The sequence below is a fragment of the Crinia signifera genome, chromosome 5 (genome assembly GCF_055691185.1).
Source record: "Crinia signifera chromosome 5, ASM5569118v1, whole genome shotgun sequence".
NCBI classification, from domain to species: domain Eukaryota; kingdom Metazoa; phylum Chordata; class Amphibia; order Anura; family Myobatrachidae; genus Crinia; species Crinia signifera.
The window spans coordinates 156,778,092-156,803,620 of record NC_139221.1 but is presented as its reverse complement, the minus strand read 5'-3'; the positions used below and the strand labels follow the sequence as shown (position 1 = coordinate 156,803,620).

Genomic DNA, 25,529 nt, shown 5'->3' with positions numbered 1-25,529 from the left:
AACCCTCCCTTTTGTGTCCATGTCCACGTAATCCAATTAAGTGTCCAATTTAATCTGACACCATTTGCTAATGTGCATCACCTATAGCAAGCTTTACTGCAACCAATAGGAAAAAAGCCTGCAGTGCTTATTTCTATCTCTGCTAAAATATTTAGTAGGTGTAACTTTGTTTTACCAGTTTCAGAAATGCCCTGTTTTTATTTTTACTTTCCAGCACTGCTCAAATAACTAATGAAGATAATATAATAGGGTTAGACGATTTAATAATTTATTGTAAAAGATTTGGTTAATGTCACCTCTCGGTAGAGCAGCCAAAAATACAGCATTTCTGTAGTGAGAAATTCATGGATTTGTGTTGTGAGTACATTGTGCGCTTTACTTAGTAAATTGCTCTTCAGATACTACACCTCCTTCCTCTGTGCCAGTAGTACAGTAATACCACTTTCACACTGCCTAAACGTTCTAAAAACCGGTATTTTGAAACGGTATTTAAAACGAGTCTGAGCCTTCACATTGCAGTAGATTACCGTTTTAAATACCATTCACATCAGTCAACCCGTTTAATCCCCTGAACACGTTTCAAGGCAGAACGCAGGGGCCAGCCTATCACAGGTCTGTAGTCTGTTGTTTTTACTACAGTAAATACCTTTCAGAGCCATTCTCACTGCATAAAAAACGGCTCTGAAGCGTGTAGGACTCTGCTTTTTAAACTTTTTGAAATACCGGTTATCTTTAACCGGTAAATGAACTCTGGAGCTTTCCCACTGCAGCCTGAAACGTGTTGAAATGGAAAAAAAACGGCAATATACCGTTTAACAAGTGCGGTGTGAAAGGGGTATAAGATTTGCGTACTGGCGCTCTTGCCCCATGTTTATGCTTACCTCTTTGCTCGTTTAACAGCTTCCAAAAAATTTTCTGTTGATGTCATTACAATGAATCTGCCTTTGGATTTTGAATTGTCGGATAAACTTGTGAATCTTGCATGTAATCAGTTAGGGGTGGACTTTATATTTGGTACAGCTTGGGGTGTTTTAGCATAAAAGTGAAAGTGCTGACTGCTTATTAATGTTCTGAGTGGGATTATTTGTGGACTGTAGTCAAATACACAGATAACATGTAAGACAGACAGTGGCCATCTGTAGTCATTTCGCAAATGTATAAACATGATTTTCTGGTTTTTGATGGGATGAGTATTTGGTATTTTTGCATGCTGCAGTAACAGTGCTTATGGCATCTGGTATTGTAAACCACAATAATTTGGCTGCTGGCCTATGGGAATTTCTCTTTCAATGGTCCTGGTGACACAGCTCAACATTGGGATGTAGGAGGGTCCGTAGGAGCCAGGCACCTATCCTAAAGCTTTTGGAGGGTAGGCTCCTCCCTTCTGCATCCCAGACTCCTCAGTTCGTGTTAGGTGCCCACTGGAGTGGGTGCTATTCTAAAGGGCTGCCGGAGCAGCCGAAGGATTAGAGTTAGTTAGGAGTTTTTTATTTTATTAACTTTTACACTAGCTAGGTAGGCACAGTGTGAGGATTCTCACTGAATCCTCACACTGACAGCGCAGCAGGAGCTGACAGAAGCGCGTCCTGTCAGCTCGCTGTGCACAGGGGAGACGCTGTCTGGGTCTCCCTGTGCAGCGCTTACAGCTTCTATTAAGAAGCTGCCTGGGCTCCGGAGCGCTCTGAAACCGGCTTCACGCTAGGTGGGGATCATGGGGGACAGGCGCTCCGTGATGGCGGCGGCCATTTTCTGCGGAGCTTACACACTGAGCTCCTATATGAGAGGACAGCAGTTTGTTACAGGCATGTTCCAAGTGGTCCCCAGCTGAGGGGGAGACACTGGAACTTGGAGATCCTGCAATGGGAGCAGCTGTCTGGGGGTGGTTGGCGCCAGAAGTCACGGACCCCGCAGCAGCAGGGACTTGGTCTCTTCCCTCACTCTGTTTTGGCGCCATTCGGAACGCTTGCAGCGGAGCTGAGCTGGCTGACAGATCCTGGCAGAGTGATTGGATTTCCTGGGCATCGTTTCCCCACATCTGAAGCCTTCAGACAGATAAGTGACTGAGTACATTGGCTCTGTATTAAACGCCTGTACTGTTTTACTTTTACATCATGTCTGAGCAACAGTCTGTGGCTTTGGGGGAGGGGAGCCCTTAATACATTGAGCGCTTGCAGTGTTTGTACACTGAAATTTGTCCCTGAGCAGATGGCCAAGGGGGGCTTGTGTATTACTTGCGCTGCTGTGAGACCAATTTAGGAGTGAACCCCAGAGGGTAGAGCAATCGGAGCCTGCGTGGGCCAGTGCCCTGGGCAGGTCTGTGAATGCCTTAGTGCAATTGCTGGACAGGCAGAGTGATGTGTTGGTAGCTTCCCTGAGACCTATGTCATCATCTCAGCAGTCCTCTGGCTCCTTGCCTCTGACCCAGGCAGATCCTGGTTTCTTACAGGTCATGCAGGATACTGCTAAGGGGATCAGCAGGTTTAATGATTTTTTAGACAGATTTGATGGTGACACTGTGGGGACCCCTAAAAGGTCTTATTCAGTGCCATTGCTTGTTGCTGAAGAGGAGGGAGAGTATACAGACATTCCCTGGGATCAGGGTGATGATTCTGAGATTTCCTCGGCCTCAGGGGTGGAGGATTTGATTACTGCTGTAAAACAGGCTTTGAATTTGTCTGTGGAGGATAAAACTCCTGCAAAAGGTGTTTTTAAACGGCAGCGTAAGGAGACTGTTACCTTCCCTGCGGATGAAGGTTTACAGGGTTTATTGGAAGGGGCTTGGAAAACGCCCGATAAAAGGCTGCAGATGCCTAAGAGATTTTTAAGTCTATACCCCATGCCTGAGGCTCATGCAGACCTCTGGGAAAAAGTTCCAGTGGTAGATGCTTCTGTGGCACGGCTATCAAAAGCCACTCTGCTACCTGTCCAGGGGGGGGGGGCAGCCTTTAAGGACCCCGTAGACAAGAAGCTGGAAGGTAACCTCAAGGCAATATTTGAAGGGGTGGGCTACACTTTACGCCCTCTTATAGCATCAGCCTGGGTCTCTAAGGCCATGATTGTGTGGGCCAATGACCTGTGTACTATTTTACATGCTGATCCATGTGTGTTGTTGCTTGCTGAGAAGCTTAAAGCAGCTGCGGAGTATGTGCTTGAGGCTGAGGAGGAAGCTCTCAAAATGGCTTCCAGAGTCTCCACAGTGTCCGTCAATGCCAGGAGAGTGCTTTGGCTTAAAGCCTGGGAGGCGGATAACGAATCAAAGAAGGCCTTAGAGGCATTAGCTTTTAAAGGAAAGCTGTTGTTTGGTTCAGAACTGGAAGAGATTATTAAGCAGGCCACGGGAGGCAAAAGTACCTTCCTGCTGGCTCCTGCAGCTAAGCAGACCTCAAGGTTTTCTGCTTTTAGGCCGTCCTTTCGGCCCTCCCCTAGAGGGGGTGCGTCCTTTCGAGGACAGTCTTTTAGGGGAAAGTTTCAGTCCTCCAGGGGCAAGGCCCCAAAGTCTAAATTCGGTTCCTTTCATAAGAAACCGAGCACCAAAGGAGAGGACAAACCCTCCGCATGACTACCTGGGGAATCTCCCAGCGGTGGTCAAGGTGGGGGGGCGTCTGGGTGGGGGATTCCTGGGTGCTAGATATTGTATCCCAGGGTTAAAAAATTCCCTTCAAAGGTCTTCCTCCGAGAAGATTCATTCCTACACCACTGCCAAAGGAGTCTCGGCTCCGTGCTGCTCTTTTGGGGGCGGCTCAATCTCTCTTAGAGAAAGGTGTGGTTATCCCGGTCCCTCGAGCGGAGTGGAAGAAAGGTTTTTATTCCACTATGTTTTTGGTGCCCAAGCCAGACTGGTCTTTCAGACCAATCCTAAATCTAAAATCCTTGAATCTCCATCTGTGGGTAGACCATTTCAAAATGGAATCTCTACAGTCTGTGCTGCTAAGCCTGGACCAGGGAGAATTTTTGGCGTCCATGGATGTCCAGGACGCATATCTTCATGTGCCTATCCATCCGGAACATCAGGCTCTCTTGAGGTTTGCGATAGGAGACCTGCATTTGCAATTCCAGGCGTTGCCCTTCAGTCTGGCTACAGCGCCAAGGGTATTCACCGAAATAATGTCCGTAATGGCGGCGGTGCTCCGACTGAGGGGAATCACTATGATTCCGTATTTGGACGACCTACTGTTCAAAGCAGAGTCAGAGGAAAGGTTACAGAGTCACTTGGAAGAAGCCATCAAGTTTTTGCAGGCTCACGGTTGGCTTTTAAATTTACAAAAGTCTCAGTTGGTGCCGTCACAGAGACTCCAGTTCCTGGGAGTTGTCCTGGATACCCATCTACATCGGGTATTCCTACCAGAGACAAAGGCCAGGGACCTGGCCTCCTTGGTCCGGGAGATCCTCGGGTCTCAGAGCCCATCGGTTTGGAGGTGTCTCAAACTGTTGGGGAAGATGGTGGCGTCTTTCGAGACGTTACAGTTTGCCAGGTTCCACTCTCGAGTGTTCCAGTGGAACATCCTGACATCTTGGTCGGGGAATACTCAGACCATGAAGTCAGAGCACATAGTGTTGTCTCCAGAAACACGGTCTTCCCTGCAATGGTGGATGGAGGTGGATTCCCTTCAGTGGGGTCGGTCTCTGCAGTCCTGGGACTGGCTGGTAGTCACTACCGACGCCAGTCTCAGGGGCTGGGAGGCAGTGGTTTTGGACCTGTGCCTGCAGAGCTTATGGACCTCGGAGGAGTCTGCCTTGCCGATCAATATCCTGGAACTGCGGGCTGTGTGGAAGGTGATATCTCTGGCAGGAGAAAGATTGCAGAGTCTTCCTTTGAGGATTCAGACCGACAACGCCACGGCTGTGGTGTACTTGAATCATCAGGGAGGCACACGCAGCAAGCTGGCCATGTGGGAGGTTTCCCGGATTTTTCTGTGGGCGGAACTGTATGTTCCAGCGTTGTCAGCGATATTCATACCAGGGGTGGAGAATATCGAGGCCGATTTCCTGAGCAGGGAGGAGCTGCTGGAAGGGGAGTGGGAGCCTGAACCCACAGGTATTTCTTCAGATTACATTGAAGTGGGGAACTCCGGATGTGGACCTGATGGCATCAAGGTTCAATCATCAGGTGCCCAGGTTCTATGCCAGGACGAGAGATCCACGAGCCGAAGCAGTGGATGCTATGACCATCCCCTTGGAGGGGAATCTGCTTTATGCCTTCCTGCCGTTTCCAATGCTGGCGAGAGTATTGAAAAAAGTCCAGGCCCAAGCAATTCTGGTGATTCTAGTGGCCCCAGATTGGCCAAGGAAGTCCTGGTACTCGAGGCTTCAGAGATTGTCTGTGGACTCGTGGCGTCTACCTCTGAGGTCAGACCTGTTAAACCAAGGGCCGTTCAATCACCTGGATTCAGCTCGGCTAAATTTGACGGCTTGGCTGTTGAGACCGCCATCTTGAAGAACAAGGGGTTCTCGGAGGCTGTGGTTAACACCATGGTGAAAGCTAGGAAGTCAGTGTCTTCTGCAAACTATTATAGGGTCTGGAAGACCTATATTAGGTGGTGTGAAAGGCAGAAGTCGCACACATCGCGATTTCGATTGTCTAAATTGCTGGAGTTTTTGCAGGATGGCTTCTCATCTGGGTTAAGCCTTCAGTTACTCAAGGTACAGATCTCGGCCTTGTCAATTTATTTCCAGAAAAGGATAGCATTGTTACCGGAGGTGCAGACCTTCCTGCAGGGGGTTTCTCGATTGAAACCTCCCTACAAACAACCAGTGGCTCCATGGGATTTATCGCTGGTTCTGGAGTGTCTTCAAAAGGCGCCTTTTGAGTCCTTGAGGTCGGCTGACCTTAAGTTCCTTACATGGAAGCTTGTATTTTTGTTGGCGGTTGCGTCAGCAAAGAGAGTATCGGAGTTGGGAGCATTGTCCTGCAAGTCTCCTTTCCTTATATTTCATGATGACAGGGCTGTTCTTCGAACAGTACCCCAATTTTTGCCAAAAGTAGTCTCTGCTTTTCATTTAAATCAGGAGATAGTTCTACCTGTGTTTCAACCCCCAGAGGGTTCAAGGAAAAGGGACAAGTTGAGGAATTTGGATGTTGTGCGCGCCTTGCGCATTTATGTGGACAGGGTGAAGGGTGTCAGGAAGACTGACACTTTGCTAGTCTTGTATGATGTGCACAAGATTGGTTGGCCTGCCTCTAAGCAGACCATTGCTAGGTGGTTGCGTTCTGTCATTGCCTTTGCACATACTAAGGTTGGTAGGCCTGTGCCGGCCAGGATTAATGCGCATACCACCAGGTCGGTCGCCACCTCTTGGGCGGTTCGACATGGGGCCACGGCTGAGCAGGTTTGCAGGGCCGCCACTAGGTCATCTGTTCACACTTTTGCCAAATTCTATAGGTTCCATGAGTTCGCGTCGGTGGACGCATCATTCGGGCGAGCAGTGATGAGAGCTGCAGACCTGAGCGTACCCACCCAAAGGACCGGCTCTGGAACGTCCTAATGTTGAGCTGTGTCACCAGGACCATTGAAAGAGAAAAAGGGATTTTTGTAAGAACTTACCGTTCTAATCCCTTTCTCTGATATGGTCCTGGTGACACAGCGATCCCTCCCTTACGCTCAGTAAGTATGCCAGGTTCATGATGTTTCATGTTATATATGGTTGAAAAGTTATTTTTTGAAATTGTGCATATAATATGTGCAGGTGTTTGTACTGAGTTAATGTATTCCAGTGGCTTTGAAAGATTGAACTGAGGAGTCTGGGATGCAGAAGGGAGGAGCCTACCCTCCAAAAGCTTTAGGATAGGTGCCTGGCTCCTATGGACCCTCCTACATCCCAATGTTGAGCTGTGTCACCAGGACCATATCAGAGAAAGGGATTCGAACGGTAAGTTCTTACAAAAATCCCTTTATCATCATGCTCCGTATCCCTTATCTTTTGGCTTGTACACCTTTTTAAATATGAGTGTGCTTTATTCATTTATATTTACACTAATGTGTACATAAATATATTAAAAATTAGCCAGAACTGATGACCAAAAAGCTTTTCTGAAAGGACTTTATAAAAGTAGCATTATTGTATTCATTTCTAAGAAGCAGTAACGTACAACTAGGTATTTGCATTTTGTTACTAACAAAGTTAGTTACACATGGTAATGGAGTTACAATTAGTATATCTTAAACTATATTGCAGACCTCAGATGTTGGTGCTACTGAACCTGGATTCTGAGCAGAATGTAAAGCATCCCAGACTGCTCTCACTAACGTCTCAGCTAAAGGCTGGTAAAGGGCTGACCATTGTGGGATCTGTGCTCCAAGGAACCTTTCTGGATAATCATTTAGAAGCACAGAAAGGTGAAGAAGTAAGTATTCCAATTTATACCCCTTTTACACCAAAACGGTCGCACCCAGGTTTTTGGACCCAGCTTAAACACTCGTGCAACACGGTGTTTGGTCCCTTTTCACACACACACACGCACACCCCGGCAGAAGTGGTCCCCACAGCATTTGGAGATGACCTCCTCTCCAAGCGAAGGGACCACCGAACGCTGCGCCGGGCCCCAGATCATCGCTGGAGGCAAGCCTAGCACCAAGGTAAGCTGCTGTGCCGCCCCAGCCCCCGTGCACCCTCCGAGCCGCCATCAGCAAAGTGGAGGGATGCTGTACACAGGCATCCATTCACCTCCTCCCTGCCTCCGCTGCTGTCTGCAGAGTACAGCAGACAGCAGCGGAGGTTGTGTGTGCCCCCCTGTCCAACCTGCGTATGCTGTGGTCCGCAGGCTGGCTGGGATTCCCCCCATTGATGTAAACGGGAGCCAAGTCGGATGACCCAGCGTACCCATTAACAGTGCCCTATACCCAGGTCCTAGCCATGTTCAACCCAGGTAGGACCTGAGTAGAAGTCCTGTGTAAAGGGACATGGCTTGACCAATTTACACTGCCGCTGACCCGAGTTTTTGCGGCGGTGTAAAAGGGGTATTAGTTTCCGTAATGTCATGTATCAAATATTAGAATATATTTGTTAAGTTAAAAATGTGTATTTTTATGTAACTTGGAGCACTAGGCTAAATATATTTGAATTACATTTAAAATTGCCAATCTGTGTATTAATCACTTCATTCATTTTCCCCAATATTAAGGTAGCAAAGATCCATATTGGCTATGCAGTGAAATGCTAGGCCATCCGATCTGTGCATGATATAATCAGAGGAGCAAAATCATTATTTATCACCTTCTTTCTACGTGTCTGTGTGTATGTATGTATGTTTGTATGTATGTATGTATGTATATATGTTTGTGTGTGTGTGTGTGTGTGTATGTATATATATATATGTGTATATATATATATATATATATCCTATATATTTAGCCAGATCTGTCAATCATGTGTGTGTATAACACTGGGCGGAGTTACACAGTCAATTCCGTCCCCCCCACCCAGCGTTATACACATAAACCCTCCTGCCCTCTACGGTCGGCTGACGACTGTCGTCTCTCCTCCACCCTGATCACTGCTTCCCATGCTAGAGTACAGGACTTTGCCCGCGCTGCACCCCTTCAGTGGAACGCACTCCCTCGCTCCATTAGACACTCCCCGACCTTGCAAAGCTTCAAACGGGCACTGAAAACTCACCTATTCATCAATGCATACCCGTCCACTGCATAAACCAAATGGTTCTCCGACCCCTTGCCTGTTTACATCCTGCTATCTAACCACCACCCACTTGCTTGCACCACTTGTAATCTGTCTGTCTCCCCTTCCTACTAGATTGTAAGCTCCTCCGAGTAGGGCCCTCTTCCCTCCTGTCGTCTAAGCCCACTTCTCTTCACATGTCACTCACAGCTCTCCTATACTCCAACACTCAGTGACCATCTTTGTCTGCATACTCATCTCCATCATTGGCATCAAGCCTCTAGTTGTATGTTGATTGAGTCCTCACTACTTATATCCAAGCTGTAATGTGTATTGAACTGTGGCGCTCTTTATTTGTACTGTATTTTTGTTATTTATTCAATGCTATGCCAAGCTTTGTCTCCCTGTATTGTTCCTTTGTACGGCGCTGTGAAACACTTGTGGCGCCTTATAAATAAAATAATAATAATAATAATAATAATCTGGCTAAATATATGTAGGAGGAGACAAGCTGCATATCCCCCTGTCCCCACGGCTGTGCCTGCACTGCCTGTGTGCTCAGCACTGTCGGCAGCCTGAAACTACAGTTCCGTCCCTCTCTCCCTCCTTCTGAGCAGTGCATGTGCTGACAGCCTGAAACTCCGGAGGAGTCCATCCACACAGGCTGTGAAAAACTGTGACCTACTGTTGCTGCTTTCAGACCGCAAAACTGGCTTTGACCAGGTATTTTAAAACATTTCTAAAAACGGGTCTGCCAGCTAAAAACCCCTTTCACACCGTATGTCTTTAAACGGTATTTCAATGCAGTTTTTGTTCCTTCACAACTCTGAACCCGTTTTAACCCATAGAAAACACTGGATAAAAAAAACAGGTCTGAAACGGGTAGGACCCTGCTTTATTACCTTTTAGAAATACCAGTTCAATAGAACCAGTAAATTCACTCTGCACCTTTCAGACTGCACAAATTACCGTTTTAAAACGGTAAAAAGTGCGGTCTGAAAGGGGCCTCTCTTCATGCTGCTGCTGCACGGAGAGGAATGTGTCGGGAGCCGACACTTTACCTGTTTGCATCCCTATTCCTTTCTATTAACAGTAAGTGCTACTAAATTGACATGTTCAGTGTGTGCCTCTCTTACCAGACCTAAGTATTGTGTGTTTCCCAGCACCAGTATTGAGTACTGGTGTTTTTTTTATTATGATATATATTTGCTGGTGCACGTATACATACATATAAAATGTAATGTGGGGCAAAAATGTTGTGGCTAGGGGTGGCCTGTCCCCTAAATTCACCCCTGCCCCCCTCCCTATCTCCCAGCAGCATCTCCGCCCACACCCTGTACCCCCCCCCCCCAGTTCGGATTGCCCCACAGGCCATTCCGACAATTTTAATGGATATCCATCAATATAATCAAATAGTTTCCCACTATCGATGGCTGGGTGCAGAATGCCGGTCGATGGCAAGCATTGCTGGCCTCTGCATCAATGCCCATCCCTACTCCTCAATCCCCCGCCAGCATCTCCAGCCACTCCCCCAAGCACCTACTCCCACCCATAGCACCCTACCCTCACCCATGCAATAAATGCGTTCACAGGTTAAGGGGGCGCAGCCCCTTACGCCGGTGTGAAGAGCGCCTATAGGGCACGATGAATCACCTAGTGTGTGTATATAAATAGATAGATAGATATATTCAGGGTGCAGGTAGCACTTACTAATCCAATCCACTTTTGCTGGGGTGTACACTCAAGAATCCATACTGATGGTCTATTATGAACGTGGGTATAAAAAGAGGCCACTCTCCAGACTGAAGATAAATAAATCTGTGTTTTTTATTTTTCAATCACGCTGCCACATTATCGGTCAACGTTTTGGCTCATGCTCGCAGGATGGCATGCACTTCATAGGAGACATCATGAGGTGTTAAGGCACTAATGTACATGTTCCTGGCTGTCTACAAGTCTTGACAAAGGCTTGAGCATGAGCCGAAACGTTGACCGATAATGTGGCAGCGTGATTGAAAAATAAAAAACACAGATTTATTTATCTTTAGTCTGGAGAGTGGCCTCTTTTTGTACCCACACATACATATATATATATATATATATATATATATATATATATATATATATATATATATATATATATATATATATATATATATACACATTGAATAATAAACATATTTCATTCTACTATTGTTTTATATATTTTTGAAGACAGTCACTGAAAAATAGGATATTGGTGAAAATAAAGTGCCTCGGTGCCTTCCAATATGAAATGGATAGATCAGCATATAGCATATAAATGTGTTTTAGCCAGACATCCTAGTGCAAGAAACCTCCAACGTTTTGGGGCCAACAGAACCCCTTTATCAAATGCATGTATCTGCACCTTGATAAAAGGGTTCTGTTGGCCCAAAACGTTGGAGCTTTCTTGCACTAGGATGTCTGGATAAAACACGTTTTATATTTTATCAGTCTCCGAGTGCCATCATCTATACGCTGATCTATAGATATATATATATATATGTATGTATTAATGTAGGTATATCTTCATCAAAAGTACCTTTATCCATGTATGACTAACATCTAATTAAAATATAATTTTAATACATTTATTTAGAATATCAAAGCTTTAATGACTACAGAGAAGACCAAAGGATTTTGTCAGCTAGTTGTCTCATCCAGTCTACGTGATGGGATGTCACACTTGGTACAGTCGGCAGGTCTTGGTGGCATGAAGCATAACACAGTGTTGATGGCTTGGCCATATTCATGGAAACAGCCAAACAATCCTTACAGTTGGAAAAATTTTGTAGGTGAGTATGTTTTTGCCCTGTGTTTTTTTTTGTGATTCATTTTTTCAGCATTATTACAGAATAGGACAGAATAGGACAATATACAGAATAGGACCTGATGTTGCTTAACTGCTGGGTAGTGAAGAAATATTTTTCAAATTTGCTGTATAATGCAGCTGCTGACATTTTATTGTCATTCATAATTGTGGTATTAAAATGTCAATTTATAGAGTAAATAGGTGAAAGCTAATGCAGTTGAGTGACATTTGAAAAAAAAATTAATTGTACAAATAATTTATAGACTTGTTTATTAATTAGACCAATGTGTAATGTGTAACATACATTAATATTATTCATGAACATAAGAAATCTATTTCTTGTGTTTGAATCCATTAGGGAGAAACATGTTGGCAAAGTAGATCCTGTTAACGCTAGAACTGCAATGCTATGTTTGCAGTCCTGCATAAACTGGTAACCTATTTATTGAATGTTACCAGGGCCAGGCCTATCATTCTAACCGGGATTGGTATGTAATCCCGGCGGTCAAAATTCCGACCACCAAAATCCCGACAAGGGGGGGGACGTGGATCGCTCCTCCTTGCGGGCTCGCTGCGCAGCAGGCCCGGTGCCTCGCTGTGTTCGGCACACTAATTTATTCTCCCTCTATGGGTGTCGTGGACACCCACAGAGGGACAAAGTGTCGGGATTTTGGCGGTTGGGATTCTGGTGTCGGGATTGTAAATGCACCCCTTATAACCACATGCTGAAGACCAGCCGCCAGCTGGCCCCATTGTCGGACATAAATCATTAGTATTAAATGTATTTCTATATTCCACATTAAATTATGCAGTCTTTGTACTTAAATATTTAGGGAGACATTTAGGCTGAGAGTGTACGGGGTCGACATGAAATTGACCACACCCACACAGCACTGGACACACCCTTCTGTTTCGTAATAGGCCCCTGAACATTTTTAGTCCCCGGCTCATGATGACCTTAATCCAGCCTTGATAGATAATGAGAAATTAGCCATTTGGAGTAGGAGGTTCTAAAAGATGTTAACTCATACTATTTAGCACTGCACCCTAGACTTAGACCCATTAATCATACCACTTTGGGGACAAGGAAAAGTGGTGGGCAATCCCGTCCTGCTTTCCACAGTGACTAGCTGTGCCTCCTGTCCAGGCTTCCTCCAGAGACAAAAGTTTTAATGTATACAAGTATACCTTCTGGGGGATGAGCTGGTGGATGTTAAGAAAGACATCATGAAGTCTTGTCCATTATCCATTAAAGTTTACAGACCGAGCAGCAGGGGGTTGCTGGTACAGCTGGGTACCTGCTTGCCTATAACCAAATATGGCAGGTGTGCATATCTCGGCATGTGCTAATGCTAGCTGGGGCAATGGCCATGCCACCCACAGAGCACTGCTCCCTGGGTAGAGGCCCTCTCTACAGAACTGACTGGAGCTAACAATTTGCTAACCCCTTAATTTTGTGTTGGGCCCCACTCACAATTCATTCAATCCCAATCTACAGGATAAACTATTTAGTAAATGTTGCAGATGGATGTTAACAAGCCATTATAATGATAAGCTTTGAAATGATGGCAACCTTTTTAATATTGTATATTGTTATTGTATGTTAAAATCTATTTATGGTAATAAAAATGTAAATAAAAATTAATGTTGAAAAAAAATCGATTTATGGGATCTAGATTTAACATAACTCATCCTAATGGCATAACAGCCACATACTGGGGCAACCTCTGGTTTTACAAAGAGTCATCCCTCAACACTCAGGAGAGGAAAACCTCTGGTGAGGGAAACCTCTGGGGAATCATGGCCTCAGGATTGCCCTTACCTCTGGGCATTAAGAGGTAAAGGAAGGGGTTCAATACTTAGCAATACTTGCTAAAGATCAGAAGCTCTTGTGTAGACAAAGGAGGAACGGAGGAGAAAACCATGTTAGTGGATGAACAAGCAGGAAGACAAATATTGAAGACATTCAAAATGGCTAAAATAAGAACAAATAACTAATAATGCACATATTAAGGGGAATACAGTGATAAATGTGACATGTGATTTGAAAATGCTGCCGCAACACAATGCATCCAGGATACAGGAGACTGTGCTGAGTAATTTCATATGCAACACTTATATATCTATTTGTGTGTGACGTGGAAATGCCGTGGCTGATGCATCATGTTACTTCAGCTACAGATTCAAAGACTAATGGGACCCATACACCTGAGATAAATTGTGACATTCCACCATTCTGGAGATGAGTGTCACAATTAAACATTACTGTTTTGGCAATCTCAATCAAAAATTGATCGGGATCGCTAAATCGGATGTTTAAACATGTTTAAAAATCTTGATTTATCGGGGCTTCTTTTTTTCGGTACTTATGTATTATCTGGGCTCCCATGTTAAATGAACCCCATTTTTTCATACCCCTACTATCCAACTACGCATGGAGTTGATTTTATATAGTGTGGCGAGCGCAGCGAGCCACCGTGCCCGAAGCGTGGCGAGCGCAGCGAGCCCCGCGAGGGGACACGGTCTCATAAGAAAAACGGGAGCCCAGATATTACATAAGTACCTTTTTTTCTTTAAAGTGTGGGCATTTGTCAATTTTCTGCCGATATAACATTTACATATGTGGGCGGGGCCTCTCAGAGGGGGGAGGTGGCAGATACATTTTGCGGTAAAGGTGATGGGAGAATGAAAATATTTTTTGGTGGCAGTATGCGAATAAGACACATGCAAAGAGAGTCCAGGACTCTGTATTTTGGTGCTCGCATGCTTTTTGTACTAGATTCCATGTACTCTAGTACAAAAAATGACAATATCTTCCTTACTAATAAGTTCTACCTTGTTTTCTTTATTTATTCAGACACTGTTCGAGATGTAACAACAGCTCAGCAAGCTTTACTTGTAGCAAAAAACATTGATTCATTTCCTGCCAATCAGGAGCGTTTTAGTGAAGGAAATATTGATGTATGGTGGATTGTCCATGATGGTGGGATGCTTATGTTGCTGCCTTTCTTATTACGTCAACATAAGGTAGGATGTTTTATCTGATTTTGGGACACCTGTTTTTATAAGCAAATTTTTCAATAGCTTTTAAATTTACAGCATGAAAAATGTTGTCACCTTGGTTCAGTAGCTTTTTGTAACATTTAGTAACGTTTTAATGCACTTCCAAATTATGTACAACAGTGGTTCCCATACTGTGTGCCGTGGCACCCTGAGGTTCCTCGAGACACTTGCAAGGGTGCCTTGGATTGTTGGCCCAGATCGAATTAAAATTATTTCTAAGCAAATTTGTAGATAGTGAATTATTCATAGATTTTGGCTTAGGGGTGCCGTGAAAAAAATTCTAATACTTTTGGGCTCACCATGATTTTAAAAAGTTTGGGAACCACTGGTGTATAATATTCATATTGCCCTTATAAGTTTTGATAACTCTAACACAAAGGAGGAGTATTTAGGTTTTATTCATACTGGAAGTAAGACACATTCCAAATCTAGGGCCTTATTCTGATCGGTGCGGCCCGATCAGAATATGCGGCCGCAACCGTGCAGGCGAATCCCCGCCTTCCATACGGATCGCCACCTGCCGTCCGTACGCGGATATGTGGCGATCCGCATGAAATTGGACGGGGATATGCCTCCTCCGTCTTGGGAGCAGCCCCTGCATTCGTTGGTCGCCGAACATCGAATGCAGGGCCGCACGCTTCACCAGGTCCCGCAACACAAGACCACACGGACACTTGTCCGTGTGAAATCATGTATGGGGGCGGGCGGCTGACATCCGGCGATGTCAGATGCCCGCCCCGTACCCACGCGTCACGGCCTCATTACCATGCATACGCCCCGCGTTTGCATGGGAACGCCCATGAAACGCGGGGCGTATGCATAGGGTAATGAGGCTAAGTAGCCCCTCACGCCCCTCTACGCCCCCTGTGCGGCGTATAAAGAATCCGTGCGGCGAAATCGCCTGCACATGCGCAGAGTGACCTCTGCACATGCGCAGACGATCAACATCGGCGGTCCGTCCGCATGCGGGAATATCCGCACCGATCAGAATAAGGCCCCTAGTTTGGCATCACAAAAGCAATGGCCAAGTCTTGTTTGCTTGAATCATTCTCCATATATATTCAGATGACTGACTTGGTTTTCAAAAGCTGCATGATGTATTTTAGGTTTATTTCTTAACCTTCTATAATTTAATTTATTTTAAGAAGTACAGAAACAAAAATATTCGATTAAGCATTTGTTAGACCAAAGCATGTTAAAAATAAAAAAATAAACATTTAAGAACCCAACTCAGAAAATATTGAGTATCACCAAAAAAAGTGAAAGCTACAGCTATATTAAACCGTAGCTACCAATCTGCACTGAATTTTTATCTGCCTAGTGCAGTGGTTCCCAAACTCGATACTAAGAACCTTACACTTTTCACGTATTCATTACCTGATGGCACATTGGTGCAGTCTCATGTGGTGCTTTTTCATGCGACATATTGAATGTGATTTCAGCAAAGCCTGCCTGGCTCAAAAGCAATAGAACAGATTGGTTCTGCAGCCAGTATGACTCGCAGGCTCCGATGCAATGCACACAGGGCCACGCATCCCACTGGACCTGCTGTCATTCACATACAGCTTGGGCTATTTTTCTGCAATTGATCAACGTAATCAAAGGAAAAGAGCTCAAATTGCGTGTGAATTCCCTCCTGTTCTCACAGCACTCTTCTAGCATTTCAATTTCAGCTCTCTTACTCACCTAAAATCTATAGCTGCATCTATTCTCACTCCTCAGCTGTATTGTGTACCAGAATTTGTGTCGTTAATTGTGCTCTGTTTTTGTTTTCTTCTGTCGCTGTTATGTCTAGTTCTGTATGCCTTGTACTGTTCTAATGTGTTCTATATGTACGGTGCTGTGTACCACTTGTGGCACCTTTATAAATAAAAATATAATAATAATATTAATAATAGTGTATCCTTTAGTTTAACCCAAGTGGTTAAAATCACTTTCTATGAAGCTACCATATAAGTCTGCTACAGGGTAATTTAAGCTATTTTCTTAACAAACAAAAAAATAGCTTGACTATTGTTCCATACAAATTCACTTACTCCATGTTTGCATATACAATTGTATGTACAGTATACTAGTAATATATATCTAAAAGTCAACCACTTAGAGGTGCATCTGGTCATCCATGATAATTTACTGCGAATAATGAATTCGCCGGAGACCAACAAATAATCTCCTGATGCTGGCATTTATCGGGGATTGTGGCATAATCTGCGATAACGGTCAGGTTTTTTCTACAGTAGCACAACTAGTTTACTTGCTAGATGTAAAAAAAACACAATAGCAATAAATGCACAACAACTCTAAGCATTTTTTTTACTATTTCTGTTTAAACTCGGCAGCTTTGTATCCATGTTTGCCAGGACTTTTACTCACATATGTATATTTGTACTCGTTATATGTTGTGTAATCCTGTACAATATGTACATCATATCATTACATGTGGATCTATACAAATTCTGTATGCATAGTCAACAAGTTACATATATTTGCCATAAATCATGCTCTTAATTGTAGTATTCAAATTATTTTCTAATTGAATCTGTTTTATTAATCTGAATTTCTGTGCAACCATTTAGTAAACTGAAGGATTCTTTTCTGTAATTAGATACAGATTGCAGGCAGTGTGTGTGTGTGTGTGTGTGTGTGTGTGTGTGTGTGTGTGTGTGTGTGTGTGTGTGATGCATTGTAACATGAATCCAACCTTTACTTATCAATATATGTATAATGTCCTAATCCACACTTTAGGTTTGGAGAAAGTGCAGAATGCGGATATTTACTGTTGCCCAAATGGATGATAACAGTATTCAAATGAAAAAAGATCTCCAGATGTTCCTCTATCATTTACGACTGGATGCTGAAGTCGAAGTGGTTGAAATGGTTTGTGTTTTCCTCATACAGTAAATACTGTTTCAGTTTGGAGTTGCTTCCATGTTGCAGTTGTAACATAGCTCTGACACAACAAGCTGACCTATTTTACAGGACCTTTCCATACTATCCACAAGACAGAAAGTCACAGTGGCCACTCCACACCTCACCAGGAGTTATTAAATATTACCTCAGGGACTTCCTTGCTTAATTAGACTTCTACATTTACTAACATACCATCCTTTATAAAACCACTAACACCATCTCTACCGGGGAACTTGTCTGTGCTAACACGTGACAACTCTAATAGAGACAGGGATCCAAGCCATTTACAGTATATGTATTATATATTTATATTGATTGTTGGTCTTTTCACTTGTTAGGTTGTTCTTACAACTGACCTGGGTGCAGCTTTCGAAGCATTTGTTTCGAGCGGGCTTACTAGTTATCTATATCTGTTTACAAGTCCTAAATACACAAGCCTGTTGCCCTACATTTAGGGGGTTTTCCTGCCTTCTCAGGTGCACTCCTCTGTAATCAAATTAATCTTTAATGTTGTAAACTTTACCAGAACAGCAGTGCAGGGGTAATAAACTACGAATTCAGTGGTTAAAAGCATTGCAATTTATTGAGCCATGAATCAATGTAATTAACGAGGCCAAGCACATTTGCCTAACATCAAGATTCTGACCAAAGGTAACATTCCCTCCATTTGTCTTAGGTTAAATATAGTTTATCTTAAAAAAAAAAAAGAATTGATCATATCATTATAGTGTTATACAGCATCTAGTTAAAGCTGCAACTTTCCTTTTGAATTCAGCAAAATGTATATATCGATATCTAGTTTACAAATGCCATGCTACTACCTGTAACCTCTGCAGCTTTGGAATGGTCTGGAATATGCAAACTATGCTGCAAATAGGACTGCACTGTTATAATTGTCGGTGCATCACTTCTGATATAATGCTTGGGGTTGCTGCTAGGTTTATACCTCTTTCAGACATATGGCAAAATCCTGGGATTTTTCACGTGCACGCGCACAATCCCGGGACTAGCGTATGTCTGAAAGGCTCTACCCGGGATTTTAGTCATCTAAAATCCTGGGTCCTGCGCACCTGTAATGGACCCGGAATTTTTAAAAACCCGGGTTTGAACCGGGTCTAAAATCCCGGGTAGTATGTCTGAAAGGGGTATTAATGTTTGGTAGGAGGCTGTAAGTTACATTGTTTTAATTACATTGTAATTTAACCCTTTGAGTGCCAACATCTCTGAGAGATATGCAGAATATTTGCTAAAAATGCCAGCATTGCTCACATTTGTTTTATAATGTTAAAAAATGTAGTGTGAAATAAGATTATATTTTCTATATAGGGTAAACATTTACAAGTCATTATGATGAATAAAAATGTTTGCTTGGCAATTTTCACACCAATTGTGACAAATTTGCTTGGCACTCAAAGGGTCAAAAGCATGGCCAGTGGCGTGGGCAGTTTTTCCAACTTTTTCTTGAAAGTGCAGTATATGACTTTTATTCTTTGTGGATTTTTTGTTTTTCACAGTTTGAAAATGACATTTCAGCCTTTACATATGAGAAGACTTTGGTGATGGAACAAAGATCACAAATGCTAAAGCAAATGCAATTATCTAAGAATGAAAGAGAAAGAGAGGTATAGTGTTCCAAATTTAGATATACTGTACAGTATGGTGTAAGTCTGTCTTCTGTAATATATTACAATGTTATCAGTGTTTCCATGTCTGTATATTAGAAATAACACAGAGACAAACTGTAGGCTTTAGTTTACCAATAGACATAGCAGTTGTTAAATGCAACAATGGATATCTTAAGAGGTATGTATAATCTAAATATAATCTTGGATGCACTAACCACTTTGAACTGTAGTTTTACTAAAGACATAGAGCAAATTCAGACTTTTCAAACAGAAAAAAAATGAAGTTGAACACCTATCACCTTTTGCATTCTATATTTTCCTGTTGGGGAAAAAACATTACATTTCTGTCAAGGTGATCAGACCAAAGTCCTAACGTTGTAAATCCACTATTTTATACATTCAGATAGATCAGTCAATGTATACAATAATTTTAATGTGATGCTTATAATAAAGCTTCATGTTCAATTATAAAAAAAATTTGGTTCTCAACAATGGCATCTAATTGGCTATTCGACTCACATGTTTTGGATAATGTAAAAAGGATCACATACACTGGACAAGAAATCAATCATCTTTATTTCCAGGAGGTAGACTGCGTACAGTTGATTGCAGCTTGGCAATTCAGATCACAGCTTAGCAATTTTCACAGCAGGCAATACACATGCTTCACAAGTGGGTGCAACAATCTAGAGGTCCCTAGCATAGTTTCCACACCTGAAGTCTATTGCCCAGCCACTAACTGATATTGGAACCCTGACCCTCTGCCCTAAATGGATGTTTAACAGCACACCACAGGTGGTGTTAATTAGCCAAACAATGATTCACATCATATCTAAGGCTGCGTACACACCTACAGATTTATCTGTCTGGTGGGAACAAAAAAATGTGGCAATATATGGGAGCGTATAACAATCAACAATTTTTTTCCCAAATGCTTGAAAATGGACAAAAAATATTGATTGGATCAATTTGTTGAATCAAATGGATTCAACCAATTTGTCTGAATGACTATTGTCTGTTTTCTAGTATTTGGGAGCAAATTGTTGATTCTCATATACTCCCGTACATTACCAGATTTTTGATCCAGATAAATTGGACAGATAAATCTTTAGGTGTGAACACAGCTTTAGGAAAAACCTGGACTGGAGCTAATCATTTCTGCTGTTTTAAACCTGAGATCCTGCTGTTTCACATTAACTTCATGTGAAACTATACTGTCCCTGTCTCACTAGCCAATAAGATACAGTAAATCTGAACTTGTGCTAGTTTGGCGAAAATTACAGAGTAAATCCAAGCCTCTCATCTCTAGTAGTTATAATGTTAATTGAATAATAATTAAATAAATAATAATTGAATAATAATTAAATGAATACACTATTCATGCGTGAGAAAAGAGCTACTGCGCAGTAATTGGAGGCTAATATTTCCCCAAAATCTCCATCTAAAAGAAAGTATTTAACATGTGAATGCAGTACAATTTCTCAAAGGTAAATTCAGAGAACGTCCGATAACTACTGTATAGCACACAGATTATCATTTACTAAATACATTTAGGTGTAAAAAGACAAACATTGGACTTTAGTCCAATGGAAAATGTTTGGCACCTCTTTGCACAACAAGGAATGCCTCTTTAATAATGAGCCTCACCGGTCCTCGATGCAGATTTAAATCTCATTTCTGCATTGTGCTGCCAAGTCCGGTACATTCATTGCACCTAATCCTATTGTTAGGTAGGCCTTAACTCTGCCAAATTCTAACCCTTCCATGTAAACCTCTACTTATCTGTACATGCTGCTATCTTGATCAGAGTTTGATCCCTAGGCAAGGTACCAAATTGTGACCCTCCTATCCTATGATCATTCACAAACTAGGGGCAATCTATGGGCCCCTTTTTTTCCAGAAATCTAAACATAGGGAGTCCCAAAATCACACAGGGATTTAATACATCAACATACAACTAGAGAATAGTGATGCTACGCAATTTTCAAATATGACTAAGAAGGGTCAAAAACAAGTTTTCTGGAAGTGTTGAGAAGTGGAAAGGAGAACAGGGAGGGGTGCAGTATTTATCATGGCCAAACAGGGTCAGGTCCTTCTCCATCTAAAAATCTATTTTATAGAACAGATGGGTGGCAAATGGGAATCTTGACAGAACCTCCAATCACTACTGGTGTAATTGCTCCAGGCACTCCTGTTTACTCCTACAACTCAAAAATATACTGAGATGTTTGGAGATATAAAAAAAAGTGAGAAACCCTAAATTAAGTTCTCAGTCTGTAGTTTTTGGAAGAAATTATCTTCAAAGGTCAGCCGAAATTACTTTTTGGGAAAAACATGCACTGAGTAATATTTGCTGGTTGTCTTGGCTGGGAACTTTGTGTACGTTGACAGTTTGGTGTTATGCCAGTTTCTCCTGATGCAATGCGGTGGCCTTAAAGCATTCTATATAGGAGGCCCCAGTACTGATTCTTATGTGGTCCTTTTCCTAGAAATGTTGATCAGAGGGTGTATCCCTCTTAATAAGATCTATATTATATTTGACAAACTCTGTTTCATTAACCCGTTTTGTTTTTGTCTTTTGTTTTTGTGTTGTTTTCTTTCTTTTTTTTTTGGTTTAAACTTTTAGGGTTTTTACTCCAAGTCTTTAAGTCCTAAGGTATTCTTTCATATTTATGTTTATCCTTCAAGATGCCATATTTCAAATTCAATATACACTATATGGACAAAAGTATTTGGCCACACCAGTTAATTATTGAATTCAGGTGTGGTCACATGCGATTTAAATCAAACACCTAGCCATACAGTCTCGATTTTTTTATATAAAGTTGCTCATTCTGCAGAGCTCAGTGACCTCAACCGTGGTACTGTGATAGGATGCCACCTTTGCAATAAGATGATTTGTGAAATGTCATCTCTGCTGGACAACTGTAAGTGATATTCTCACTCGGCCACGAAGTGTAGGACCACCACAGAGTAGGGTCAATGACTGCTTAAATGCATGGTGCGTAAATGTCGCCAATGCTCTGCTGATTCCATAGCTGAAGAGTTCTGATATTCCACTGGCATCATAAACTCTGCAGTGGGAACTTAATATGATGAATTTCCATCACCGTGCAACTGCATGCAAGCCTTACATCACCAAGTCCAATGCCAAGTGTCGGATGGAGTGGTGTAAAGCACATGGACCCTGCAGTTTGGAGCTTTGGAAATGTGTCATGTGGAGAGATGACTCCCTCATCTGTTTAGCAGCAGATGGGTGAGTCTGGGTTTGACAGATGCCATGAGACTATTACCTGTGTGACTGTATTATGCCAAGTGTAAAGTTTAGCAGAAGAGGGATAATGGATATGGGGCAGCTTTCGGGGTATGAGTTAGGCCCCTTATCCAGTGAAAGGCAAACTTCATGCTTCAGCATACCAAGACATTTTGAACAATGCCATGCTTCCAGCTTTGTGGTACCAGTTTGGGGAAGCCCTTACAATCCAACATGACTGTGCTCCAGTGCACAAAGCAAGGGCTATAAAGACATGGTTGTTTGAATTCGGTGTGGAAGAACTTGACTAGCCCACACAGAGCCCTGACCTCAACCCCATCAAGCACCCATGGGATGAACTGAAATGGACATTGCGAGCCAGACCTTCTTATCCAATATCAATGCCTGACCTCATGAATGCCCTGGAATGAATGAGCACAAATTCCCACAGAAACAAGACTACAGTATGTCTTAGGGAAAGTCTTCCAAGAAGAGTGGACGCTGTTAAAGCTGCAAAAATAGGACAAACTCCATATTGAAGTATATGTATTTGAATACAATGTCCTTTCAGTCCCTGTAGGTGTAATGTCCATGTACTTTTTCCATATAGTGTATCTTTCTTCACTTAATTTAATTTGTATTTCAGTCTTCATTGTGTTTGAGCCCATAGAGCAGTTGCTAGATCTTCTTTCCATTGTATTTAAACTCCTCAGTGACAACCCCTTTAGTAAAATGTGTAATTATACGATCTAATCCGTGCCCAATACAATGGCATCTTACCCTTGGTTGCTGCTGCCCTGATGCTTATGTGAGTGTTATGACCACTAATGCAGCAAAGTTTATAAACCATGTATTTGTCCTGTACTGTAAGTCACTGTTGTTTTGTTTGGCTTATGTTTATGTACATTTTTAGGGATTGTGAACCAATGTGGAAACACTTAATGATATTTGCAGTGTTTTAGATCTTTTTCCAGTAGTGAGATAACATAATGACATATAATCTTGAGCAAGGTAGTTTGATTGTTTCTTCAGGGTTTACACTTGGGGGGAATTTTGTTGAGGGCAAATCTGGTCACCCAAACAAATATGTATGGGGCCGCAGGATCTCGCTCATAAGTATTAGCTGCCACATAGGATAACACCTTTGAGCAAATTTAGGTGCTGATCAACTGGTGCAAAAACACAGTGGCAATGATAAGTCATGCCCTTTTTCCTCAATTTAATTCATCCCATAGGCTTATATGTAATAGACTGCCTTTTGCGGGGCCCAGCGTAATTCTGTTGGGAGCAAAATCTGGAACAAATTCATTTTTCATACATACTGTTTGAGCAAGGGAATATTATTTATCTCTTCCATCCTGGACTGCACACACGTGGGAGCATCCTTAAGCTGTGTATACACAGTGCAATTTTGGCTATAGATTTTGACTATATAGTCAAAAAACGTATATCAAGTTAATCAAAATCTCAGTGTTCAGCCGATTGTGATCCCAATGCGCAGGTCCACTGCATTGGTATCGAGTGTCTAAATAGACTAAAATCTTAAGTGCAGTTAGCCTAAATAAAATAGTCAAGTGTAGTTATGACCAAGACTTTGATTACTCCTTGACTTACATATCTAAGTGGCTGTGAATGCAACATTTCCAGCTTTGTGCTTTTCAACCTGCCATAAACAGAGCATGTGACCTATAGTAAGGAACATACTTTTGGTCTCCTAATGCAAGGAAACCACATGATAAAACATACTCAAGGAATGTTGTGTTAATAAAAGGAGTCAGAGGAAGCACCATTATTACCACCAGGAGTGTTACTAGATTGCTTAGCTATGAATGTTATGGGCAGTACGGATGGTGTAATGGTTAGCATTACTGCCTCACACCACTGAGGTCTTGGGTTCTAGTCCCACGATGGCCCTAACTGTGCGGAGTTTGTATATTCTCCCCATACTTGCATGGGTTTCCTCCCACAATCCAAAAAATATATACTGGTAGGCTAATTGGCTCCCAAAAAAATTAACCCTAGAATGTCTGTGTGTGTGTATAGTCCCACTGGGGCAGGGACTGATGTGAATGTTAAAATTTTCTCTGTAAAGCGCTGCAGAATATGTATAAAGAAACTGATAATAAATAATGAAAAATGTTTAAGCTTCTGTTTGCTTTTTTGCTCAGGCCCAGCTGATCCATGACCGGAATACTGCATCACATTCAGCAGTAGTAGCTAAATCAAGTGCTGCAACACCAGAAAAAGTACAGATGACCTGGACTAAAGAAAAGCTCATTGCTGAGAAGCATAAAATTAAAGATCTAAATGCAGCAAATTACCGAGATATTTTTAACATGAAACCGTAAGTAACCGTAGAAGGCTTATGTTCAAATATATTTTAGTTGTTGAACTTAGGGGTAGATGTATAAAGCAGTGATAAGGGAGGAGAAGTGATAAGGTGCCTAGTATTTTATCACCGGCAAATCAGCTCCTGATGTTATGTTACAGGCTGGGTTTAAAAAGGGACAGTTATCAGCTGATTGACCAGTGATAACAGGCACTTTATCACTTCTCCCTTATCACTGCATCATACATCTACCCCTTAGTAGTGAAACCTACCCTTCATGGGACCCTATACACAGTAGGCAATATAGTAAAGAATATCGCTCAGAAGGATATCAGGAGGGTACATAGTTAACCATGTTGAGCATACACAATACCCATTTTTAAAAGATATCACTCAGAAGGGCCCGTCTGAGCAATATTGTATTAAAATATCTGGTAGTGTGTATGGGGCTTAAAACCTCAGGGAAGTATTCTAATTCTGTTCCATAACAAAATCATTGGCAGGATAATTAGGGTGATGTAACATAATTAACACCCACTTTAACATTCACAGAAACCTTTTCATAGCTGGATTGACCATGCTGAATTACACACAATTTATGTCATACAAACATGGAGGATACAGCCAAATGGTGTTACAATAGGAAGAATTATTAGGGCAAACCAGTATTTTGTAAAAGGCTTACCACTAAACCGCAACCTCCGATCTATAGCCATGATACTACTTCTAGCTAAAATTAAATAAGTAAATTCCAGATGGTATACACTGTTTGACTGGAGCCAAAAATCGCTGTTCTTTAGGGGGAGATTTATCACAGCTTGGAGAGTGACAAAGAACCATTCATTCAGCTTCTGTCACTTTTAAAAATTCGTATAATCCATTTGAGTTATCATTCTGCTAGAA

The 25,529-nt window shown here is 42.3% G+C and overlaps 1 protein-coding gene across 4 annotated transcripts in view; it reads left to right on the top strand.

The window, feature by feature from the left end:
* SLC12A7 (solute carrier family 12 member 7) overlaps nucleotides 1–25,529 on the top strand; it is a 267,868-nt gene that overhangs the window by 231,582 nt on the left and 10,757 nt on the right. For all 4 annotated transcript variants that reach the window (XM_083188158.1, XM_083188159.1, XM_083188162.1 and 1 more), the window contains exons 17-22: nucleotides 7,174–7,342; nucleotides 11,234–11,429; nucleotides 14,304–14,473; nucleotides 17,255–17,386; nucleotides 18,934–19,041; nucleotides 24,466–24,641. In XM_083188158.1, the coding sequence (XP_083044284.1) occupies nucleotides 7,174–7,342; nucleotides 11,234–11,429; nucleotides 14,304–14,473; nucleotides 17,255–17,386; nucleotides 18,934–19,041; nucleotides 24,466–24,641 (951 nt within the window). The remainder of the gene's footprint in view (nucleotides 1–7,173; nucleotides 7,343–11,233; nucleotides 11,430–14,303; nucleotides 14,474–17,254; nucleotides 17,387–18,933; nucleotides 19,042–24,465; nucleotides 24,642–25,529) is intronic.